This window comes from Lynx rufus, unplaced genomic scaffold (assembly GCF_022079265.1).
Source record: "Lynx rufus isolate CCGP_SWC_20201006 ecotype Redwood Valley unplaced genomic scaffold, mLynRuf1.p SCAF_8, whole genome shotgun sequence".
In the NCBI taxonomy this organism is placed as follows: Eukaryota; Metazoa; Chordata; class Mammalia; order Carnivora; family Felidae; genus Lynx; species Lynx rufus.
In genome coordinates this window covers 21429190-21452094 of record NW_025814896.1, presented here as the reverse complement: position 1 = coordinate 21452094, position 22905 = coordinate 21429190, and the positions used below count along the sequence as shown (strand labels likewise).

At 52.6% G+C, this 22905-nt stretch overlaps 1 protein-coding gene across 3 annotated transcripts in view; it reads left to right on the top strand.

Moving 5' to 3' along the window:
• Positions 1-2830: 2830 nt before the first annotated feature.
• Positions 2831-22905, top strand: part of BPI (bactericidal permeability increasing protein) — a 32930-nt gene continuing 12855 nt past the window's right edge. The window contains exons 1-11 of one of the 3 annotated variants that reach the window (XM_047067920.1): positions 2831-3014; positions 6159-6273; positions 7546-7674; positions 9057-9218; positions 10411-10474; positions 12619-12682; positions 14325-14416; positions 17979-18155; positions 19031-19090; positions 20907-21074; positions 22074-22141. In XM_047067920.1, coding sequence (XP_046923876.1) covers positions 2831-3014; positions 6159-6273; positions 7546-7674; positions 9057-9218; positions 10411-10474; positions 12619-12682; positions 14325-14416; positions 17979-18155; positions 19031-19090; positions 20907-21074; positions 22074-22141 — 1283 coding nt within the window. Of the gene's footprint in view, positions 3015-3086; positions 3176-4814; positions 4903-6158; positions 6274-7545; positions 7675-9056; positions 9219-10410; positions 10475-12618; positions 12683-14324; positions 14417-17978; positions 18156-19030; positions 19091-20906; positions 21075-22073; positions 22142-22905 lie in introns of those variants that run through there. The other 2 variants (XM_047067921.1, XM_047067922.1) reach the window with 2 other exon arrangements.

Here is a 22905-nt window from a genome sequence, read left to right as displayed (position 1 = left end):
CTTTCCTGTCTGACACCCTCACAGATGCAACATCTGCCTGGGCCCAGGGGACTCGGGAACTTGGGGGCAGTGAGAGCTGCAAGTGTTCAAATCTGTATGAGATCATTTTTTTTCAAAATCTAAGTTTTTGACAAATCATCAGTCTAGGTGTCTCGGCTGCTGCTCAGCGCTCTCTTCCTTGTACAGACACAGGCATCTGACTCTGGGGGGCCAAGAAGGTAGAGCCAGGGTGAGGGCCCAGGGTGACGAGTCCTCCTGGCAACGGCTCCAAGTAAGCGGAAGAAGTCTTCTCTCCATGAAAGGCGGTGTGACCTTGCCAGGGACACGATCGCTCAGTTTCCTCATCTCCAAAATGGAGAATAATCACCCCTCCCTCTCATCCCTCCCTCGAGGGCTGTTTTTAGGCTTGGAGATAATATATGCAAAGCGTCTGGCACATAGTAGATGCCAGGGGTGGCCACCGTTTTTTATTCTCAAGCAAGCCAGAAGGATTCTTGTTGTGGATGGGGGCAGGAAGGGAGAGCCTTTTAGCACCAGGCAAAGAGAAGGAAAAACAAGACAAAACAAAAACAAAAAACCTCGGGTCTCACATCCTCCCGGCTCGGCGGGCGTCATTAGACTTTCATAAAATTAGAGGAGACGAGGAGGACACGAGGAGACGGGGCACCAGGGGGCTGATGGGGACCCAGCAGGAGAGAAGCTGGCCTCCCCCTCAGCAGCCCCGCCCCTCCTCTCATCACCATGGAGACTGAACCGGCTGCCCGGTGGGGTTCCCGCCCACCCAGGGCCTGAGGCTGCGGCAAAGGGAGGGGCAGGGGCGAAGAAGACAGAAGACGGAGACCTGTCTGGAAAGCTGGGGTGGGGGTGTGGGGAGTGGCTACACCTCCCCCACCTCCCCACCCCCCTGCAGGCGCTCAAGGACTCAGGCCGATGTGGGGTGTGCCTGACAGCCTGCATTTGAGTCCCAGCTCTGCCAGCAGCTAGCTGTGTGACTGGGGGAAGAACACTTCCCCTGTCCAAGCCTCGGGTTCCACAACTGTCAAAGGAAGGGGGAAAAAGGAGCAAAAAAAAGCTTGGTGCAGAACACCGTGGGGCGTGGAAGCAATGACATATGGTGCGCGTAGTGCTGGGGGGGGTGGGGGGGGGACATTCACTACGTACCGTTCATTGGAAAAAGGGAACTTTACAAAACTGACCAGTGTGGGGGCGCCTGGGTGGCTCAGTCGGTCGAGTGTCCGACTTCGGCTCAGGTCATGATCTCGCGGTCTGTGAGTTTGAGCCCCGCGTCGGGCTCTGTGCTGACAGCTCAGAGCCTGGAGCCTGCTTGGGATTCTGTGTCTCCCTCTCTCTCTGCGTCTCCCCCGCTCATGCTCTGTCTCTCTCTTTAAAAAATAAATAAACATTAGAAAAAAATTTTTTTAAAAAACTGACCAGTGTCATCCCATTTTTCTTTGTTCAAAAAACACGGAAGGGGTACTCTAAAACTCACTTCTGCTTGGTGTCTCCAGAATTGGGGATTGCATGCGATTTTTCTTCTCCTAGTTCTTTCTCAAATTTTGGCCAATGAACATGGATTACTTTTAAAGTCAGAGAGGCATTAATAGCTACCATTTCTGTGCTTATTATGCGGGGGCATTGTGCCAACTGCTTTGCATGGTTTAAAGCCCTCTCTGTCTTCACAACAATCCCAGAAGTGAGGGTACTCTGATTACCCCCACTTTACCGAAGAGGAAATTGAGTTTCAGAGGGGTTAAGGGGCTTGACCAAGGTCAAACCACCAGAGAGTGACAGGGCTCAGATTTAAAACCACAGCTAAGCTACTGGACTCCAAAGTTCGAGCATTTCATTATCCCCTACTGCTTCTGAGGACAAGAAAATACCAAAGAGTCTGTTTTTGAAAACTGTTTTACTATGGGAAATATCAAGGACATCAAAAGTAGAAAGAAAAATGTAACTTCCAGTTATGACGTGAATAAATTCTGGGGAGCTAATGTACAACATGGTAAAGTACAGTTAAGAATACTATATTGTGTACTTGGAATTCGCTAAACCAAGAGATTTTAAGTGTCTCCCCTCACCCCCCCCCACACACACACACACTATCAAGAAAGGATAGCTGTATAAGGTGATGCCTGTGTTAATCAGCTTGGCTGTGGCAATTATTCCACAATGTATACATATATCAAATCATCACGCTGTATACTTTAAACGGATACAGTTTTAGGGGCCTGGGTGGCTCAGTCGGTTGTGCGTCCAACTGCAGCTCGGGTCATGATCTCACGGTTCACGGGTTCGAGCCCCGCGTCGGGCTCTGTGCCGACAGCTCGGGGCCTGGAGCCTGCTTGGGATTCTGTGTCTCCCTCTGTCTCTGCCCCTCCCCCGCTCATGCTGGCTCTCCAAAATAAGCATTAAAAAACAGGCATACAATTTTGTGTGACCTTTATGCCTCAAAAGGATGGGGGGGGGGAAGGAAAATATAATGAATCCTGATGTTCCTACCCCACAGCTTCAAGAAGGTTTGTAGGTGGAGGGATTTGGGCGGGGGCTCAGAGAAGGGGGTGGGGATACTTAGGGAGGGGATGATGCCCAGAGCCAAAAGTCTCATCCTGTTACACACAAGCATGTGCACACACACACACACACACACACACACAGTGCCCCCCTCCCCCGCTCCCCCCTCCCCTCCCCCCAGCTCTCAGGCTCCACTCTGGCCACCTCTGGGGCTGTGGCTTCCCCCTCTCCCTCCCCTGCCTGGGTTCCTTCCTCCTTTCTACATTTTACTGGTTTGCATTCCCCACCCCACCCCCACCCCCCGCCAGATCCTTTATAGATGCCTGGCTCCCCTCCAAGGCCTCGAGGCTTTGGCGGCTCTGGAGGACAGAACATGGCCAGGAAACCTGACAAGGCACTGACACGAGCGACCCTGGTGGTGCTGGCCACCCTGGGCACCGCTGTGATCGCGACCACGAACCCCGGCGTTGTGGCCAGGATCACCCAGAAAGGCCTGGACTACGGTAATCAGACGCCTTCCTTCCCTCCTCTCCTGCCCCTAAGGAGCACTTATCGAGCACCTCCTGTGCGCAGTCCTTTAACTCCAGTGCATGGCCTGCTCACAGCTCCTCAAAGGAGGCCCTCTAACCCACCCCTGTCATGTATATGAAGAAACGGAGGCAAGGTGAGTGGCCCAAGGTCACAGAGCTGCAAGGTGGCAGGCAGGGTTGGGATTGGAGTGCCAATCTGGAGGACTCCACGTCCAGTGCTCAGGCCCCTGAGGGTCCTCATGGTCTCCTCCCTCTCTCTACCCAACTGCCAGCTCAGGCTTCTAGGCCCTTCTCTTCCCCCCAAAGCTGATTCTCAGTTTTGAGATTGAGTTTTGCCTTGAGATTCCTGGCTCGGTCTTCAGCGTGGGCAGAGCCCAGGCCCTGTGAGGAGGCTAAGTGACGGGGACGGGGGAGGAGGGCCCTTCTTCACGGTCTCCCCCAAGGGCAGGGGCTTGGCATCCACACTGCGCACATTACCCATCTGGATGTACCAGAGAGGGTCCCCCCAGGCCACTCATCCGGGTCCAGACAGAGGAAAGAGTGGCATAAAACAGCCCCTGCCGCTCCACTCTGTGCCGGTCGTTTCATCTTTATTTCAACCCTGGGTAGGACATACCCGTCACCAGCAACATCCACAGATGAGCAAACCGAAGCTTGGAGGAGGCACTAGGGAAGTGCGCGCCTAGATCTCGCCTCCAGTCTTGGCTTTTGCCCCCCACCTTCCCCGCGCGGGGCTGCTCGACGCTGCCCCCCAGTGGCAGAGAGATGAACTGTGGAACAGTGCGGGAGACCCTGGCGCGCAGAGGTCAGACCAAGGAGAAGGCAGACCCTCCTGGGCTGGCGTGCAGCTGAGGGAATGGGGACATAACTCAGGGGGGCCTGGCACCCCACCCCCGAATTCCTTCCCCAGCCCAGGCAGGACGTCTCTGAATCCCAGATGCAGGCAGAAGGCTCCACGTGAGCTCAGAGACAAGAGTACGGGGTGGCCCTGAAGGCTTCCTGGGAGCAGAGGCCTGGGCTCAGCCTTTAAACCCAGAAGTCTTCGTGTTCTGTCACAGCAGACCCAGTTTCCCCATGTGGCAACCAGAGTGGGTGTCCTGAAATACGGCAAATCTGCTCGTGTCCCTGCCTTCAGAAGATGTCCTGATCCTTTAGCATGGCATTTGAGATCCTTTAAGACCTGGCCCAGTGCACGGGCTCCGGGACCGGAAGGGCCAGGATTCAAATCCTGACCCATCACTTGTCAGCTGTGTGGCCACTTTCCCAAATTTCCTCCTCCTCACCTGTGACTTGGGGGTGGTGACAGGACCTCCTCCCGGGGGTTTTCAGCTTCAATAGCTTAATACGTGTACAGAGCTCAGAACAGTGCCTGGCACAGAATAAGAGTAAATGTGGGGGAGACGTCATTTCCACTGGCTGTTGGAAAACACAAAGCCTGGGATCCCTCTTCTTACCACTTCCTCCTTCTCAAGTAACATGTCTGCCTTTCGACGGGTCCTTGGACGCCGTTAGCCACTTAATTGATGGCAGGATTCCTGACTTTGGGCGTTCGTTCATTTATTCACCCAATATTAAGTGCCTTCTAATAGTAAGTGCCGATCACTACGGTAAATGGAGGGGCCACATTCATCAACAAAACGGATGTGGCCGCTGCAAGCCTTGAAGGGTTCCTGTCTAGCAGCTGGCAGAGGTGGTAACCACAGCGTCACATGCATAGATGTACAATTGCAAACAGTCATGGGGCTCCTCGGGAGATGCCCGTGGCATCACGAGAATGATAACAAGGAGGATTGCTTTCGTCTCCTGGGTCAGAGAAGGTTCCCGGAGGAAGTGAGGATCGAGCGGACCAGAAGTTAACCAGGTGAAGGTGGGAGGGAAGGGTTTCCTAGGCAGCAGAAATGGCACATGCAAAGGTCCTGTGGAGAGAGGCCAAAGGTTAGAGAGATGGAGTGTTTGCGAGGGCACAGTACAGAGCGAGGTGCAGAGTAGGTGTTCCGTGAATACTCATAGAATGCATGACTGGGTGTTTGGGGTGATATGTTATTCTATTAAAAATGTTTTTGGGGGCGCCTGGGTGGCGCAGTCGGTTAAGCATCCGACTTCAGCCAGGTCACGATCTCGTGGTCCGTGAGTTCGAGCCCCGCGTCGGGCTCTGGGCTGATGGCTCAGAGCCTGGAACCTGTTTCCGATTCTGTGTCTCCCTCTCTCTCTGCCCCTCCCCCGTTCATGCTCTGTCTCTCTCTGTCCCAAAAATAAATAAACGTTGAAAAAAAAATTAAAAAAAAATGTTTTTTAACGTTTATTATTTTTGAGAGAGAGCGAATGACAGCGCGTAAGCAGGGGAGAGGCAGAGAGAGAGGGAGACCGAATCCAAAGCAAGGCTCCAGGCTGTGAGCACAGAGCCCCGCCCCGGACTCGAACCCATGAACCATGAGATCATGACCTGACTGAGCCACCCCGGTGCCCCTTTGGGGTGATATTTTAGACCAGGGATTGGCAAACGACAGTCCTCGGGCCAAATTTGGCTGGCCACATGTTTTGGCATGGCCCGTGAACAAACAATGGCTTTTACATTTTACATTTTTTTTTTAATTTTCTTTTCAACGTTTATTTATTTTTGGGACAGAGAGAGACAGAGCATGAACGGGGGAGGGGCAGAGAGAGAGGGAGACACAGAATCGGAAACAGGTTCCAGGCTCTGAGCCATCAGCCCAGAGCCTGACGCGGGGCTCGAACTCCTGGACAGAGAGATTGTGACCTGGCTGAAGTCGGACGCTTAACCGACTGCGCCACCCAGGCGCCCCTACATTTTACATTTTTAAGTGATTGAAAAAAAGTCAAAGAATAATATGTGGAAGTTATCTGGAATTCAAATCTCAGTGTCCGTAAATGAAGTTTTAAAGTTTTATTGGAACACAGCCACACCCATTCGCTTACTTATTGTCTGTGGCTGCTTTCGTGCAATCGCAACAGAGCTGAGTGGTTGTGACAGACACCGCGTGAGCCACAAACCCAAAAATATTTACTATCTGACCTTTACAGAAAACCCTAGCCGACCCCTGATATGGACAGGGACAGGCTGTGCCTCTGACTGTCACCCCTTTTCTCGCCCCTCAGCCTGCCAGCAAGGAGTGGCCGTGCTGCAGAAGGAGCTGGAGAAGATCACCATCCCCACCTTCTCAGGAAGCTTCAAGATCAAGCATCTTGGGAAAGGGCATTATAGCTTCCACAGGTGAGGCCTGTCGAACTCAACCCTCCGCGTACAGAACTTGTAGTGTCCCGGGGCCACCAAGACCTAGAATCACAGAGCCACAAACTCCTAAACTCAGAGAGGTTAAGACTCCCAGTCTAGCGTTGACCCCACCCCAAGGGGATATAGTCCCCCAAGCTGAGTGTAGAGGAGGCCACAGAAGGTGCTCACCATGACTCCCAAGGCAGGGGGAATGTGTCACGAACCCCAAAACTCTGTGCCAGGCCCATATAGCAAGCAGGATTTGGAGGAGGGGGTTCAAGAGCAGAAAGCTTAATCTAAAATGGCTCAAACCAGAATTTATTGGCTCACGTGTCTGAGAAGTCTCTGGAGTAGTCTGGCCTCAGGTTCAGCTTGAGGTAGCCCCAAATGACATTGGCCCCTGTTTTCTCCTTGCCACTTCTCAGCATCGCTTCTCTTGAGGAGGTCCAATTCTCAGGTGGGGTGTCCCCTCAGAGATGCAAGATGGCGACCGGCATCTCCTCAGCACTCCGAATCCTGGGGAAGGAGAGCACTTTTCCCTTGAATCTCAAGCAAAAACACTAAGATTCTCACTCTGATCGTCCCACCTTAGGTTACGTACACGTCCCTGAACCAATCACCGTGGCCGGGGGATACCCTACACTAACTAGCTCATGCCCAAGTCAAAAGCTCCACCCCGTGAACATGGAAAGTCAACTTCCTTTGCAGTGACATGGAGTAGCTGTGTGGAGCTCCAAAGGAAAAAGGAAGTTCTGTTACCACAAGAAGGGAGTGTGGGTGCCAGGCAGAAAACCCATAAATGTCCACTACAGAATTTTATACACCTATTCACTCAACAGATATTTTTGAGCACCTACTATGTGTCTGACACAACAGGCTTGGCTACAACAGTGAACCAAGAGAAACACATTCCACCCTTTCATAGAACTTGCAGTCAGGCGAGATTACACCTGTTATCCTCGTTGATGGTCACACTTCCCGCAAGATGGGGGTTATTGTGCCCAGAAAACTGAGACTCAGGATGATCAAGTGACATACTCAGGGTCACACAACAGTACACTGAGGAACGGGATTCAAATGCAGATTTGTCTGACGTTAAAGCCTAGCCACTCTGCCCAATGCCCACAGAGTTTCCAAGGTGGCTCTCGTAGTTTCCGGGTTCTTCTGCAGTGGATGTGGTGAAGGGCTGGGGGTGGGATGAGTCTGCACTAACCATTAACTGAGTTCTTGTGTGGGCCCCCAGGAGGCTAACTGAGCATTTCTTCTTCACAGCATGGCTATCCGTGGATTCCAGCTTCCCAGTTCCCAGATAAAACTAGCTCCCAGTGAGGGCCTCGATCTCTCCATCACAAACGCCAATGTCAAGATGAGTGGAAAATGGAAGGCACGAAAGAACTTCATGTGCGTTTCCAACCTTGGTGTTGACTGAGTGTGTGGGTGAGCTTTAGGTGATACTTGGAAGGGGTAAGGGCCAGGACCTCAGGAACACTCAATTTTTGCCTAACCCATCACCACTTGTGCCCACAGGGCTCCTGGGGGGGGGATTTTTCATGTGTGAAAATTCAACATAGCCCCTGGTTAATAGCTGAGCATTTGTCCGTGTCACAACGCAAGACATTGACAAGATTGAGTTTGGTACGTGACGCGTAGGATGGAAGGCTAAGCGGGACCTATAATTTACCCCTTTATCAGTTAGCTATGGCTGTGTAACAAAACACCCCAACTCAGCTGCTGAAAACGATAGTCATATATTATCACTATGTATCTGTGTGTCAGCTGGGGTTCCGCTGATCTGGGATGGGCTCAGCTGAGGCAGCCCTTCTCCACACGTATCTCTTCGTCCTCCTCCTTAGACCTGTGGGCTACTCAAAGCATGTCCTCGGTGGTGGCAGACATGCGAAAAGGGCAACCAGAAACATTCTAAGGTCTAGAATTAGCCCGTGGTCACTTCTACTCACTTTTACTCACGCCATTGGCCAAAGTAAGTCACGTGGCCAAGCCCAAAGGCAAGAGCCTGGAAATGCATGCACCTCCCCCCCAAGATAGGCAAAGGAATGGAAAATTGGGGCAAATGATCCAAACCACAACTCTGAATCGAAATACTGGGTTCTCACCACGGTGAGCCTGCCCTCTAGGGGTGGCGGCTCAGAACGACCAATCAGTTCAGCGACTTTGTGGCGATTCCAGGGGGATCACGGAGGAGAAGACACTTTGGGGAGAGGGACGTGAGTCTGCCTTCCTGTCCCTTCCCCACAGTAAACATCGCTTAGTTCTTCGCGTGGGCTCTTTTGCATCTATCGTTTCACTCGCTGATGGCACAAAAGGTAACCGTACTTCATTATGTTAAAGGAGAGTTGGCAAAACACACTCACGTCCACCGTCTTACCCCAAACTCCTTCCATCCCTGAAGGAGGAGCTATTGACCCCATTTCATGAATGAGGACGTTAATTAGTGAAAGTCTCCAAACATCCCGATTCTCAGGGGCAAAGCCGGTGATCAACGGCCGGTCAAGGGTCTGGGCGAGGAAACTGGAAATCAGAGCAGTTGAGAAACACACCCAAAGCCACTCAGCAAGGGCAGAGGCAAGGGGAGAGAGCAGCATTCTGCCGGGCAGACACAGATCCACGCGTCCCTCCGTGCTGTGTGACCTCGGGCAGGCGGCCTCCCCTCTCTGAATTCCATCTCAAGCAGCAAAACCTACCTTCCGGCCCAGGCTTGAAGTTTGAATGGCACTGGGGAAGAAACCGCTTGCTCTGACTCTTTGATCTGTGTTTCCCTTCAGCAAAACCAGCGGCAACTTTGACCTGAGCGTGGAGGGCGTCTCCATCTCGGCCGTTCTGAAGCTGGGCTTTGACCCCGCCTCCGGCCACTGCACCGTCTCCTGTTCCAGATGCAACAACCACATCAACAGTGTCCGTGTGCACATCTCAGGCAGCAGCCTGGGGTATGGTCTCCTAGGGCCGTGGGCGGGAGGAGAGACCTTAAGAAACACTGCCCTGCATTCAGAGAACATCCCAAGTGCACCTCTTGCCGGGCCTTGTTCAGCTCCGTTGTAGGGGAGGGGCAGGGTCCGCAGACAGCACAGAGACCGCCCCCGCCTCCAGGAGTCACTTGGTCACCCGACATTCATTCAACAGACTTTCCTGAGCCCTGACTATGCCCCGGGCTCTGGCTAACCCCTTGACGTGCGTTGAACCGCACAACCCTCACCACAGATCTGTAGGCGTTGATTCACCCATTCAGCAAATGTCCACTGAGAATCTGCTGTGCACCAGGAAACAGCAGTGGCCGATAAAGATTTAGCAATAGCGAACATCAGCGGGACGTCAGCTAGCATTGCCGTGAGCCAAGCGTGCTTTTCAGCTTGTGAGTTGTCTCAGTCGAGCCGCACGGTGAAGTTAGTCCGTTATGGCCCCCGTTTTCAGAAGGGAAAACCAAGGCAGAGAAAAGAGCCTGAGTTTTCATACCTCGTGGGTGTTGAAGAGGGATTCAGCCCACGGCTATCCGGCCCCAGACTCCGAGCCACTCAGCCCCTGTTCTCTTGAAGCTTCCGACCCACTGGAGGAGATAGACATTAATCAAATCATTGCGCTAACGAATGATTCACAAAGGATCACAAAAGAATGTAAGAATTAAGAAAAAGGGGTACAAAGCGCTATAAGCACGTAGAACGGAAGGGTCTGACCCAGTCTGGCTGCTTCTTCCTTGATGAAATGACATTTGAATTGAAATGAAAAGAATAAGTAGGAGTTAATTAGGCAGATGTGGGGGACAGGGGGTGTTTTCAGTAGCAGGAACAGCATGTGCAAAGGCCTTGTGGTGGGAGGCAGCATAGAACACAGGAGGACACTGCAGAGCAGTGCGGCTGGAGTGTCAAGGGGGAGAGCAGCAGCGACGAAAGAGGCTGAGACGGGGTGGGGCCCCAGCCGTGCACCAGCTGAGGAAACAAACTCATGAACAAGTCACTGCACCCCGAGGGCCAAGTATCTAATGGGGGTGGGCCCAGTGAAAGCCCGGACACGAGGGTGCCTAGGTTACTTGAAGGAGGGAGGGAGGTGTCCCAGATGAGGCAGCCTCCAACGCAGCCCAGGGACACCTCGGAAGCCTCATGCCTGTCCCCACATATCAATCTCCAGGTGGCTGATCAACCTCTTCCACGAAAAAATGGAATCTTCGCTCCGAAACAGGATGACCAGCGAGGTAAGACGGGCTCAGAGTGGGCGGGGCCCTCGGTGCAGGCGACGCTGGATTCTTCTGCTCTCGGACCAGAGGACTGGAAGCCGTCCTCATAGCTCTTTGAGACCTCCGGCTCGGCTCTAAAAACCAGTCGTGAGGAGTCCGGCAAGAGACTAAAACGAGGGTCACAGCACACACCCACAGAGCGTGCACTCGCCCCACGCCCTGCCTGGACCTCCTCTGCTCTTCCCCCTGCCTTCCTCCCGCAGGCAAACTTCCTTCTCCCAGCTCTCTGGCCTCCTCCCCCATCCCTGCCATTCCCCAATCCCCCCTCTTGGTGCTCCCCACCCGGAAACCACACGATTGATGAAGCTGCTAGGCTAGCGTGCCAGCAAAGTATCCCCTGGGGCTGGAACAGAAAAGGGCCACTGGCTAGCGTCCCCCAACCCTCCCTCGCCCTAAATCCACCCAGGCCAGCTTCTTCGGCTGAGAAAAGGGGCCATTCACCCGGCTGGTTTTCCATGAATAAACCATTAGCTGCCAGGAATGCCCTGCGCCTGTCTCCCAGGCCAAGTGAGCCGAGGAAAGCGGGGAGCCACTGAAGATTTTAGGCAAGGGGGTGACCCGGCCAGATCTGTGCTTTGGAAGAGTTTCTGTGGCTGCCGTGAGAATGACTGGAGGAGCCAAAAGATGGGGCAGGGGACCTCGGGGAGCCCAAGGAAGCTGTACAGTCTTCTAGAGGGCAGCCACTGGGTTCTCGGTCAAAGGCACTGACAGTGGGGACAGGGAGACATCAGTCAGATCAGATCATTGGTCTGGCGGCATTCTGTCAAAGTTGTAAAACAGAACAAAACAAAAGCAGTGCGCGGTTGTCAAAATGCGTACCACAGCAGATTATAAAATGGGTTTCAGCGGCAGAATCCGGCCCCCGGGTCTAAGTCGCTTTGCAACTTCGAGCAAATTTCAGATCCTCGGTTCGACCATCTGTAAAATGGGGACCTCAGTACCTCCTTGCACCCAGCTGCTCAGGCAATGCAGGCGGTGCGCTCACTAACCCGTGACTAACCTGTGGTTCAACTGTCCTTGTAATTAAGTCATAGTACAAGGGCAACGGCAGCATTTCACATTGGAACTATTAAAACAGAGTATTTCTTGGTGACACCTTCAGAGTGGCCCTCAGGAGCAGCCAAGTTAAAGAGTAATGATGCACCTGTTGTTAGACAACAACGGTGAGGAGGAGGGGGAGAGGGAAGGGGAGGGGGAGTGGGAAGGGGAGGGGGAGGGGGAAGGGGAGGGGGAGGGGGAGGATGCCTGCATACACAGAGTGCTTGCAGTGAAATTGGCCCTATGTCTCGAGCTCTCTACAAGGATCCCAGCATTTAATCCGCACAAAATCCTTATGCTAGGGGGTGTCATGGTTTTCTCCATTTTACCGATGGGTAAACTGAGGCTCAGAGGGGGAAGTGATGGGACTGGGGTTCAAACCCAGGCTATCCCCCCCCTCCGAGGTGGGAGCTCTTGATCATAGCAAGATACTCTTTAGAAGACAGTACTGGCTTGAATGGACAGACGGATGGATGGATGGATGGATGGATGGATAAACGAGGTACCAGGGTGTCCATGATCGTAGCAAGGGCTGGAAATGACGAGGAGTGAGCTGGGCAGTTAACTCCCGGGAATACAGAGTGAAGGGTGGGCATCTGAGGGAAGGAAGAGCCCCGGTCTACGCAAAGTGTGTGGGGGGCGGAGAGTGGGGGACGACACAAGCAGCCGCTGGAAGCTGGGCTCTGGGCTGTGATGCGATTTGCTGTGGTTTGGAGCCATCTGGCGGCCCTCGTCGGGGAGTGGCACTGGAGGGCAGCAGCCCAGGGGCAGGCAGCCCCAGCTCCCAGATGTGCCACCCCCCCACCCCCTTCCCCAGACCACTCGCGGCAGAGGTACCGGCTCCTCAGAGGACGATATTCTAGGCGCGTGCAGAATCTTGCGGGTGTGATAGAAACACACTCAGGGCAACCAATTTTCTCCCTCCGCCACTTTCCTCCCTCCTACCCTCCCCCCTTCCTTCGAAGAAACATTCAAAGAAAGCAAAACGTGCCCGGTTCCTCATTCCCGAAAGACACTTTCAGCCACGGGAAGCCCTCACTGGCCACTTCTTTGGTTCTCTCCAGATCTGCAAGGTGGTGACCAGTTCCGTGTCCTCCAAGCTGCAAGGGTATTTAGAGACGCTGCCAGGTGAGCGCTGGGCGAGGTCAAGGAGACGGGGAGAGAAGGGGGAGGGGCACAGGAGAACAAGGAGAGTGTGATGGAGCCACCAGGTTTCCCAGACAGGCTTGGGTCTGGGTGGAAACGGGTAGAACGGACGATTTTCAACCGGCAGCTCGCATCGGACCCCAAATGGGCCAGGCCCTCGTGGCAGGTGCGAGAACCGCCCACGCCCATTCATTCCCCCACCGGTGCCGGGGGGGGGCCAAATAACAAACAGTCCCAGCTCTCTGTGGTCGGGCCCTCATAGCTGCCCCGAGATCTGACGCTGGTCATTTCGCCTCTCTGGGCCCCGGGTTTCACATCTTTAAAATGGGGACAATGGGGCGCCTGGGTGGCGCAGTCGGTTAAGCGTCCGACTTCAGCCAGGTCACGATCTCGCGGTCCGTGAGTTCGAGCCCCGCGTCGGGCTCTGAGCCTGGAGCCTGTTTCCGATTCTGTGTCTCCCTCTCTCTCTGCCCTCCCCCGTTCATGCTCTGTCTCTCTCTGTCCCAAAAATAAATAAACGTTGAAAAAAAAATTAAAAAAAAAATAAAAATAAAATAAAATGGGGACAATTCTCCAAACCTCCCAGTAACTGAAGAGCTGCAGGTTGGGGGGCAGGCTCCCACTGGCTGAGTGCTTCCCATGTCCTCGCACCCAGAGGAACTGTCTCCTCTCAGCCTCCCAATGCCTCACGGAGGTCGGTGTAGTCTCCCAACTCTCCCGCGAGGAAACTGAGGCTCAGAAAGGACCTGTGACTTGCCCGAGGTCGCAAAGCCAGGAAGAGCAGAAGCAGGATCCTAATTGGGGTTTTCTTACTCCAGAGCCTGTACCCCAACCTGCTAGCCAGGCTCCCTCCCGGTGTAGCAGTCATGGCAGCCCATGGTGCGAGCCCATTCAAGATGCATTCCTTCCCCAGGCACGGCCCCAGACCCTCCAGGGATGGGCCCTACCTGGGCATGTTCAGTGCAATGACACTGTCCACGGTTTGGCCTCAGCAGGCAGGAAAATGACTTTGGTTTGAGTCCCAGCTCCGTCACTCTCCAGCTGTGCCATCTTGGAGGAGTGACATCTCCGAGCCCCGTGTCTTCCCCTCTGATGTGGGAAGGAAGGGCTTCAGGAGGGACCGGCATTTATTTAATTCTCATTCATGACTGCTGGGAACCACACACACTGTTCAGACCTGAAGCAACCTGGGCTCAGCCTGGGATAGTATCACTGCTAGTAATGGTCCCTTTGGCTTTTGAGCCCCTCCCATGTCCAGGGCGTCTGTGGGGTCACCAGTACTGCCCCGTTCTACACGTGACAAAAAGTGGCTTAGAGTAATGAAAGCAACTTGTCCAAGGTCAGACAGAGTTCAGTTCAAGCCCAGGTCTCTCTGCTTCTTGACCCTGTGTTTTAGCTACATCTCGGGGCTATGGAAGCAGGGGAAGAGATAATGTCTGTTTGTGTAGGGTGGGGGTTCATTTTCCCTTAAAGGGAGCCCAGGGAGGGCTTCGTGGAGGAGGTGGGAATGGAACCTGCACTGCAGTTCTTTGCCGTTCAACTCTGGCAGATGCCAACACTGCATCTCAGGCCCTAAAGATGCTGCCAGGGGAGGCAGCTCATGGCTCATCTTCTTCCCGTCTAGTGACAACTCGAATAGATCGTGTCGCTGGGATCGATTACTCACTGGTGGCACCTCCAACAGCCACGACTGACAGCCTGGATGGGCAGCTGAAGGTGAGACTTACACTGGGGAACTTATACCCTCATGCCTTTGCCACAGGCCCTCCTGGGGCCCCCCAACATCCTAATCTCGGCATCTTCTCCCTGCTCTGGTCACACTGGCTGGCCTCCCGCTATTCCTGAACCACTCTATCCCTGCTCGCTCCCTAGGGCCTTTGCACCTGCTCCCTCTCTGCCCAGAATGCTCTCACCCAGATATTCACATAAACTCTCCCTTCTTTTTAAGTCTTTACTTAAATATCCCTCCCACCAAAGGCCACTCCCACTGAAATAGCTCCTTCTCCCCCCCCCCACCATATCCTGATTTATTTTTCTCAACATCACATATTAACAACCCCCCAAAACACACACACACACACACACACACACACACAGAGTCACATGTCTGTCTCCCTCACTATGATGAATGAGGAGGGACTATAGCTGCTTTGTTCCTGACTATAGGTGCACACCCAGAACCATGCTTGGTATCTATTAGCTGCTCAGTAAATATTCTGCTTGGACAGACAAATGGATGGATGGATGGATGGATGGATGGATGGTGGATAGATGGAGTGTCATTTCACGCCACTTTCCCCCCACTCACCATCCTCCAACCAGGCACATGGGCCTTGCACTTTGTCAACACACCAAGCTCGTTCCCACCTCAGAGCCTTTGTCTTACCCTCTGCCTGAACTGCCTTCCCTCGCGTGCCCCCCTCTACCCACTGGCTTCTTCTACTCCAAGTGAGTGTGTGCTTAGATGTCACTCCCAGAGCAGCCTTCCCTGACCACCCCAGCTGGAGTGGGTCCCACCCTTGAATTCCCTCTGGATGTACTTCATTCAGTCCCTCCACGATTGGTGATTGGCTTGTTTACTGTTTACTTGTTGGTTCTAAAATACATTTGATACAAAAAAGAAAAGTTAGAAACGACAGAGAAGCATAGCAGAGAAATAAATAAATAGGAAGGAAAGGAGGAAGGAAGGGAGGAGAGGGAGAGAGATTACCCAAATATTACAACTCAGAGGCTAAAATTAACAACTCAGGAAACAACAGATGTTGGCAAGGATGTGGAGAGATGGGACTTGCACTGTTGGTGGGAATGCAAACTGGTGTAGCCACTCTGGAAAACAGTGTGGAGGTTTCTCAAAAAATTATACATAGAACTACCCTACAACCCAGCAATAGCACTCCTAGGAATTCTTCCAAAGGATACAGGAGTGCTGATCCGAAGGAGCACATGTACCCCGATATTTATAGCAGTGCTCTTAACAATAACCAAATTATGGAAAGAGCCCAAATGTCCACCAACTGATGAATGGATAAAGAAGATGTGGTTTATATATACAATGGAATACTCCTTGGCAATGAGAAAGAATGAAATCCTGCCATTTGCAGCAACGTGGATGGAACTGGAGGGTATTATGCTGAGTGAAATAAGTCAGTCAGAGAAAGACAGATACCATATGTTTTCTCTCATATGTGGAACTTGAGAAACTTAGCAGAAGACCATGGGGGAGGAGAAGGGGAAAAAAGAGTTACAGAGAGGGAGGGAGGCAAACCATAAATAAGAGACTCTTAAATACAGACAATAAAGTGAGGGTTGATGGGGGGAGGCAGGGAGAGAGGGGAAAACGGGTGATGGGCATTAAGGAGAAGGGCACTGGTTGGGATGAGCACTGGGTGTTGTATGTAAGTGATGAATCATGGGAATCTGCCCCCCAAACCAAGAGCACACTGTATACACTAACCAGAACTGCTGTGAACATCCTTGTATCTGGGTCTCTGCCCATCCTTGGCTATCTCCTAGAAGTGGCATTGCTGGACCAAATAGTATACTTTAAAAAAACAATCTAAGTGGTACAATGGAATAAAGGATGAGAATAACCTGTTTATTGACCCCCCCCCCCCCAGGCTCCTGCCCAGAGGTCATGGCTGTGAGGCTCAGGGTGTGTTATATGTGAATCTCCGGGCTCCCTGGTTCTAAACATTCACATAAATGCAAGCCCATCCGGTTTTGCTGGTAATCTGTTTGCATGAATGGATACATATCATCTTTTCACTTGCTCTTCTCGCTTAAAAATCTGCATTAGAGTTGGCACATGGGTCCACTTATTTATTTATTTTGAGAGAGAGAGAGAGAGAGAGAGAGAAAGTGAGCGCATGCATGTGAGCAGGGGAGAGACAGAGAGAGAGAGAGAGAGAGAGAGAGAAAGAATCCCAAGCAGGCTCAACGCTGTCAGTGCAAAGCCTGATGTGGGGCTCAAACTCACAAACCGTGAGATCATGACCTGAGCCGAAATCAAGAGTCGGATGCTTAACCGACTGAGCTACCCAGGCGCCCCTCACTTATTTATTATTTTAAAGAGTTGCATGGTATTCTGTAAGATAGGTGAAAGGGTGGTTAATTTTTTATGACGAAATGATTCAAAGGTACAGAGAAGATTACACACTGACGTACCTACCACCGAGCTTTAAGAAATGTTACCATTAAGGGGCGCCTGGGTGGCTCAGTCGGTTGAGCGTCCGACTTCGGCTCAGGTCATGATCTCACAGTTCATGAGTTCAGGCCCCACGTCGGCCTCTGTGCTGACAGCTCGGAGCCTGGAGCCTGCTTCGGATTCCGTGTCTCCCTCTCCCTCTGCACGTCCTCTGTTCACACTCCGTCTCTCTCAAAAGTGAATACACATTAAAAGAGAGAGAGAGAGAAAGAAAAAAGGAAAAAAAAAAAGAAATGTTACCATTTTGCTGTATTTGCCTCTGATTTTTTCTTTGAAACATTCGAAAAATAAACACTGAGGCTTCCTTGGGCACCTGTACCCCGCAGGGAACCCACACGGATAAGACGCCCCTGTGTATCCTTCTTACCTGTGGTGTTTACACTTTTACTGCTTACCTATGTGTCGATAATTCTTAAATAGTACATTTTATATGCCTTTAAATTTTACATAAATGGTTTTCTACCATATGTATCCATCTACAACTTACTCTTTTATAACTGAGCATTGGGTTTTTTTAGCTAAATAAATGATCTGCTTTGGCAACGTGTGGCCAAGTTGCTCTTCAGAAACTTATCAACATATATTCCCCCACAGCATCTGAACACTCTCCCCCAAACCTGGATGGTGTGAGCTTGAAATATGCATACACTTAAAACAGTTTACCTCTCCCTTTAACGTTTTGCTAATTTGACAGATGAAAGCCAACAAACAGAACCTCGCTGCTCTTCTGGTAGAATTTCCGTGCTTGTTGGCAAGGTTGAAGCTGGGCCGACGGAGTGGCCGGGAGGTTGGGAGTGTCGCACGAGCGGCCTCAGGCAAGCCTCTTCGGCTCCCGGGGCCTCAGTATGCTTTCCTGCAAAATGGGCATAATCACATCCCCCTCGCAGGACTGGCAGGAAGAGCCCCTAGAAACTAGCACCGAGGAGGCGTAGGACATTCTTGTTAGTTTCTGCCGTGGCTTCCTCCTCTGTGAGTGCATGACTGGTACCCCCAGCCCATTTTCTCCTGGAATGAAGACGTTGAATTATAATTCCTGAAGGAACCCCGGGCTCACCCTGTCGCCTCCGCCCCCAGGGGGAGTTTTTCAGGTGGGCCCACCCCAGTCCCCCTCCCTTTGCCCCTCCGCCACTGGCCTTTCCCAGCGACCACGACCGCATGGTGTACCTGGGCATCTCCAACTACTTCTTCAACACAGCGGGATTCGTGTACCAACAGGCCGGGGTCCTGAACCTGACCGTCACGGACAACGTGGTAAGGCCAGGCTGGGGGTGGATGCGGGAAGAGCACGGGGCTCGGAGCACAGCAGGCCGTCTGGACTTGAACTTGTGTTTACACGGGGGAGATCACAGTCCAGCCTCTAGGGGTAGCCAGACCTGAGTTGGAATGTCAGCCCCCTCTTTTCTAGCTGGGTGACCTTAGAGCAGTAGGTCAACCTCTCAAAGCACTCAGCACGGGCTTAGCACGTAGGAAGTCCTGGACGAGGATAAAAGTTACAGCCAACACCGCCCTTGCCCTCGCCCTTGCCCTGATCCAGTCTTAGCCTCAAACCACCATTATCATCAACCTCAGTGTCTCTATCGATATATTCAAAGCTGAGTCCTGCTCTGGGCCTCAGTTCACTCATCTGTAAAATGAGGAAATAACCATCCTATCCAGAGTCCAGCCGCAACCAGGTCACCAACCATGTGTCCCCTGGGAAGATAAACAAAGACCTCCCGAATGAGAACTCTTCCGGGTGAGAGAGTCAGCCACCAACACCCGCATTTAGCAGAGACTCAAACACACGCAGAGGAGGGGGAACTTGATGGCTTTATACCTTTACAAGTGTGCTCCTAAGAGAGTTTTGGCACGGGGAAGCTGGAGGTGAGCTAAGAGAAGCTGGGCATCCCATGTGATTGGTTTGGAGAGCCTATCCGAGTTTTTCGGGGGAAAAAAGGGGGGGGGAAGCTGGCAGTCCAGGCTGTTCCAGGCTGATTGCTGCAGAAGTTGGGGGTCCCCATTCTATTGTCACGTGTAGACTGGCCGTTGTGCATTTGTGGATTCAGTCTTTCACCCCTCCTACGGACCCCCCCCCCAATCTATAACATAATCCCACAAGATCTTTTTCTCTTCTTTTCTTGCTACAGATACCAAAGGAATCCAAATTCCGACTGACAACCGATGTTTTTGGAATCCTCATACCCCAGGTACGAAAGAGTCTGTTCCCTTTTTGTCCACTCATGAGGCATCCTGGGGGTACCGGGGAGTACTAAGCTCTGCCGAATGGCCTGATGAGAGCCCCCCTCTCCAGATCTAGAGACAACCCAGCCTGGGAGTGGAAATAGCCTTGTGTAGTCCATCCTCAATGCAGAGAAAGGCTCCGAGCACCCAGGTGACCAGGCGCTAGGGTAGACACTGGGGGCTTTTCCATGCAACAAATATTTATTGGGGGCTCACCGTGTGCCCAGGGCCCTGTTCTTGGTGTCTAGCAAAGCAGACCATCTCCCTGCCCTCCTGGAGCTCCAGTCCAGTGAAGAGAGAAAATTCTTATTCAGGTACCCAAAACAAATAAGAAAATGCACGCCAAGATAAATGAAGCCAACAGATTGATGAGGTCATTTTAGACGAGGACCTCTGTCTCAGCCTGCTCAGGCTGCTATAACAAAGTGCCACGGACTGGTGGCTGACACAACAGAAATAAATTTCTCATGGTTCTGGAGACCAAGAAGTCTAAGATCAAGGTACCCACACATTTGGGTTTGGGGGAGAGCCTCTTTCGGGCTAATAGATGGCTGCCTTCTTGGGGCACCTGGGTGGCTCAGTCGGTTGAGCGTCCGACTTCAGCTCAGGTCATGATCTCACAGCTCGTGAGTTCGAGCCCCACGTCGGGCTCGGTGCCGACAGCTCAGAGCCTGGAGCCTGCTTCCGGTTCTGTGTCTCCCTCTCCCTCTGCCCCTCCCCTGCTTGCGCTCTGTCTCTCTCTAAAATAAATAAACATTAAAAAAATTTTTTAATAGATGGCTGCCTCCTTGCTGTGTCCTCACATGGCCTTTCCTCTGAGCAAGCAAGCTCTGGTGTCTCTTCTTACGAGGACACTAATCCTGTTGGATTAGGGCCCCACCCTTATGACCTTGTTGAATCTTAATTTCTTCCTTAGGGCTTCATCTCCAGCTACAGCCATACAGGGGGTTAGGGCTTCAATGCATGAGTTTCGGGGGACACAAACATTCCATCCATAACAGCCTCTCCAGTGGTGGCCCTTCCAGAAATTTCTATACAGGAGGTACTGGTGTGGGGAAGTGTGACTGGTAGGGGGACCAGGGGACTCTCCTTGAAGCATTATGGCCTAACCATGAATTGCCTGGGGGAGGGTTGGAAGCTAGGAGAGACGGGGGCAGTGTCACAAAGCCCTCCTCAGTTCCCCTAGGAAGCCACCACTGCTCTGTGACATTTGAGCTGACCCCTGAAGGAAGGGAAAGAGCCAAACTGGGAAAGAACCGGGGGGGGGGGGGGAATGAGCATTTAGCAGGGGAACTTGGACAGGAACAGAGTGGGTCATATATTTGAGGAACAGAAAGGAGTCCCATATGGCTGGAGCTGGAGAGCAGGGAGTGGGGCCCATGGGGTGAGGTCGTGGACACCAAGTGCAGAGAGTGCAATCTTTCCAACAGCAATGGGAAGGGGTACCTGAGGGGCTCAGTCGGCTGTGCATCCAACCCTTGATTTCGGCTCAGGTCATGATCTCATGAGTCGTGGGATCGAGACCCATGACGGGCCGTGCACGGAGTGTGGAGCCTGTTTGGGATTCTCTTTCCCTCTCTCTCTCTCTGCCTCTCTCGCTCTCTCTCTCTCTCTCTCTCTCAAAAATAAATAAATAAATGAACAAATAAATAAACAAACTTTTTTTTATTAAAAACTATGAGAATACGTTGGAGGCGTTTATGCAGGGCCAACACAAGATAGGATTTAGAAACAGTTTAATAAAATCGTCATTTTGTTTGTTGTCCCCACTGGGGACTGCAGGTGGCCAAGATGTTCCCCAACATGAAGGTGCAGCTCGTCTTCTGGGCCTCCTCCCCGCCACACCTCACCGTGCACCCCGAAGGCCTTGTCCTCACCCCTACCCTGGATGCCCAGGCCTTTGCTGTCCTCCCGAACTCCTCCTTGGCCCCCCTGTTCGTGCTTCGCCTGGTAAGCGGTTCGCAGGTGTGGGCAGACGAGGGCAGCGCCCTGGGAGTTGGGGGACCAGGGTGCACCTGCCCAGGTTCAGATGCTCCAGGGTCTGAGACCAGAGCCACGGTACTAACTGTTTCTGGCTTCTGCGGGCATTCATACATTGCACTCTTCATTCTGTCGCTGCCTTGAAATACGTGTACCGTTTCAGATTCATTCGCTCGTATCTTTGGTCATTCAGTTATGCGTTTGTGTATTTGCTCATTCATTCAAGTATTCATTAGATTGCTGACTTGAAATGCTAGATCTGTTCTGGTGCATACATGCATTAGTCTGTGCCGTTATTCATTTACTCATTTACTTACACCTTTGTTCAATTAAACATTCATGTGTATATTTGTTCATCCATTCATCTTTTATTTGTTGACGCACATCTCTGTCGATGCCTTCATCTGCGTGTGTAAGCCCTTGCTCGTTCAAGTTTGGGTTCTATTGCTGGTGTGCGGGTTCATCCTCTCTCTGTCTCCCCATGAGCATTCGGTGGCACCCGCTGTCACCATGGAGGCGAAGGCCAGACCTTCTCCCCACCGGGGGGTGCTCACAGGCCTCAGGCAGGTCTGCCGTCTCTCAAGTCGAGACCCATTTCCCCATTTTGCCAATCAAATGGGCCCCCGGGGGGGTCGTCCGGGTCTTACAGACAGTGGGCAGGAAAGCTGAGGCGGGGAGCTCGGTTTTCTGGCTTTGTCCATATTTGTTGAATGAATGAATGAATGAATGGATGGATGAATGAATATCTTGACATTAGGGCTGGCCTGGACTCCAGCCCCGAGGTCTGTCTCACCTAGCCTGTGAGAACGGCCTGGGAACTCTGGAATGGAATCCAAGAGCAGCGGGAGAAAGTGGTAAGTGGTTGACAACCCAGGACTCGCTGACAGGCACGGAGCGAAAGGAAGAGCCCCTCCCCCTCGGGTTCTGCGTGGGCTCGGGGACCTCACTCTTCGGCTTGCTGCTTTGCAGAGCATGAACATTTCTGTGACGGTCGGAGCCACGCCTGACAGGCTTGTGGGACAGCTCAGTTTGAACAGGTAAGTGCGGGGACGACAGGAGTGGCTGCCCATCCGTTCTCGGGGCCCGTGGGCCAGCAGTGGCCCCACAACACCCCGAGCACGGTGTCGTCGCTTTCTTGTTCATCGGTGGCAATTAAGCCTCAAATGGTGCACAGCGGACCCCATGGCCCTGTTTTACAGACAGTGAAACTGGTGTGCAGAGGGGAAGGGCCCCGCCCAAGGTCGTACACGTAGATGACCGGTCATCTTGGTTTGCCCACAGCCCCCCGCCATTAGCACTGAAAGTCCTGCACCCTGGACGGCCCCTCCGTCCTGGGCAGACGCGTGGCTGGGCGATGCCAGCTGGTGCCTCCAACCCGCACTGAGCCACGGCAGCGCCCAGCCACCCGCATCCCTGATCCGCCTTAGCGCTTGGAAAACCCACAGCGATTTCCTCCTACCCCATCCTTGGGACTTTGTCAGCCATCTCGTGTTGGAAGAACCCCGACAGAGGCGGCTGTGGCTCAGCGCGGGCTCTGGTGTTGAGGCCGCCCGCCCTCAAAGCGCAGCTCACCTTGCAAACACTGAACTCACCAAGGTCCCGTTGCCCTTCCTGTAGAAGAGGCCCAGTGATTTAGAAGAAACAAATAAGTAAGCCCAATAATTGTTCCTGGCCAGCAGCGCTGTAGGTGAGAATGAAATCAGGTATTCAAACGCGTCGAGGTATTGAGAACACAAGAAATCTAAGTGTTCAGTAAGCAAGACAGAGAGAGGCACACGCGGAAAAGAGAAAGACAGCAATA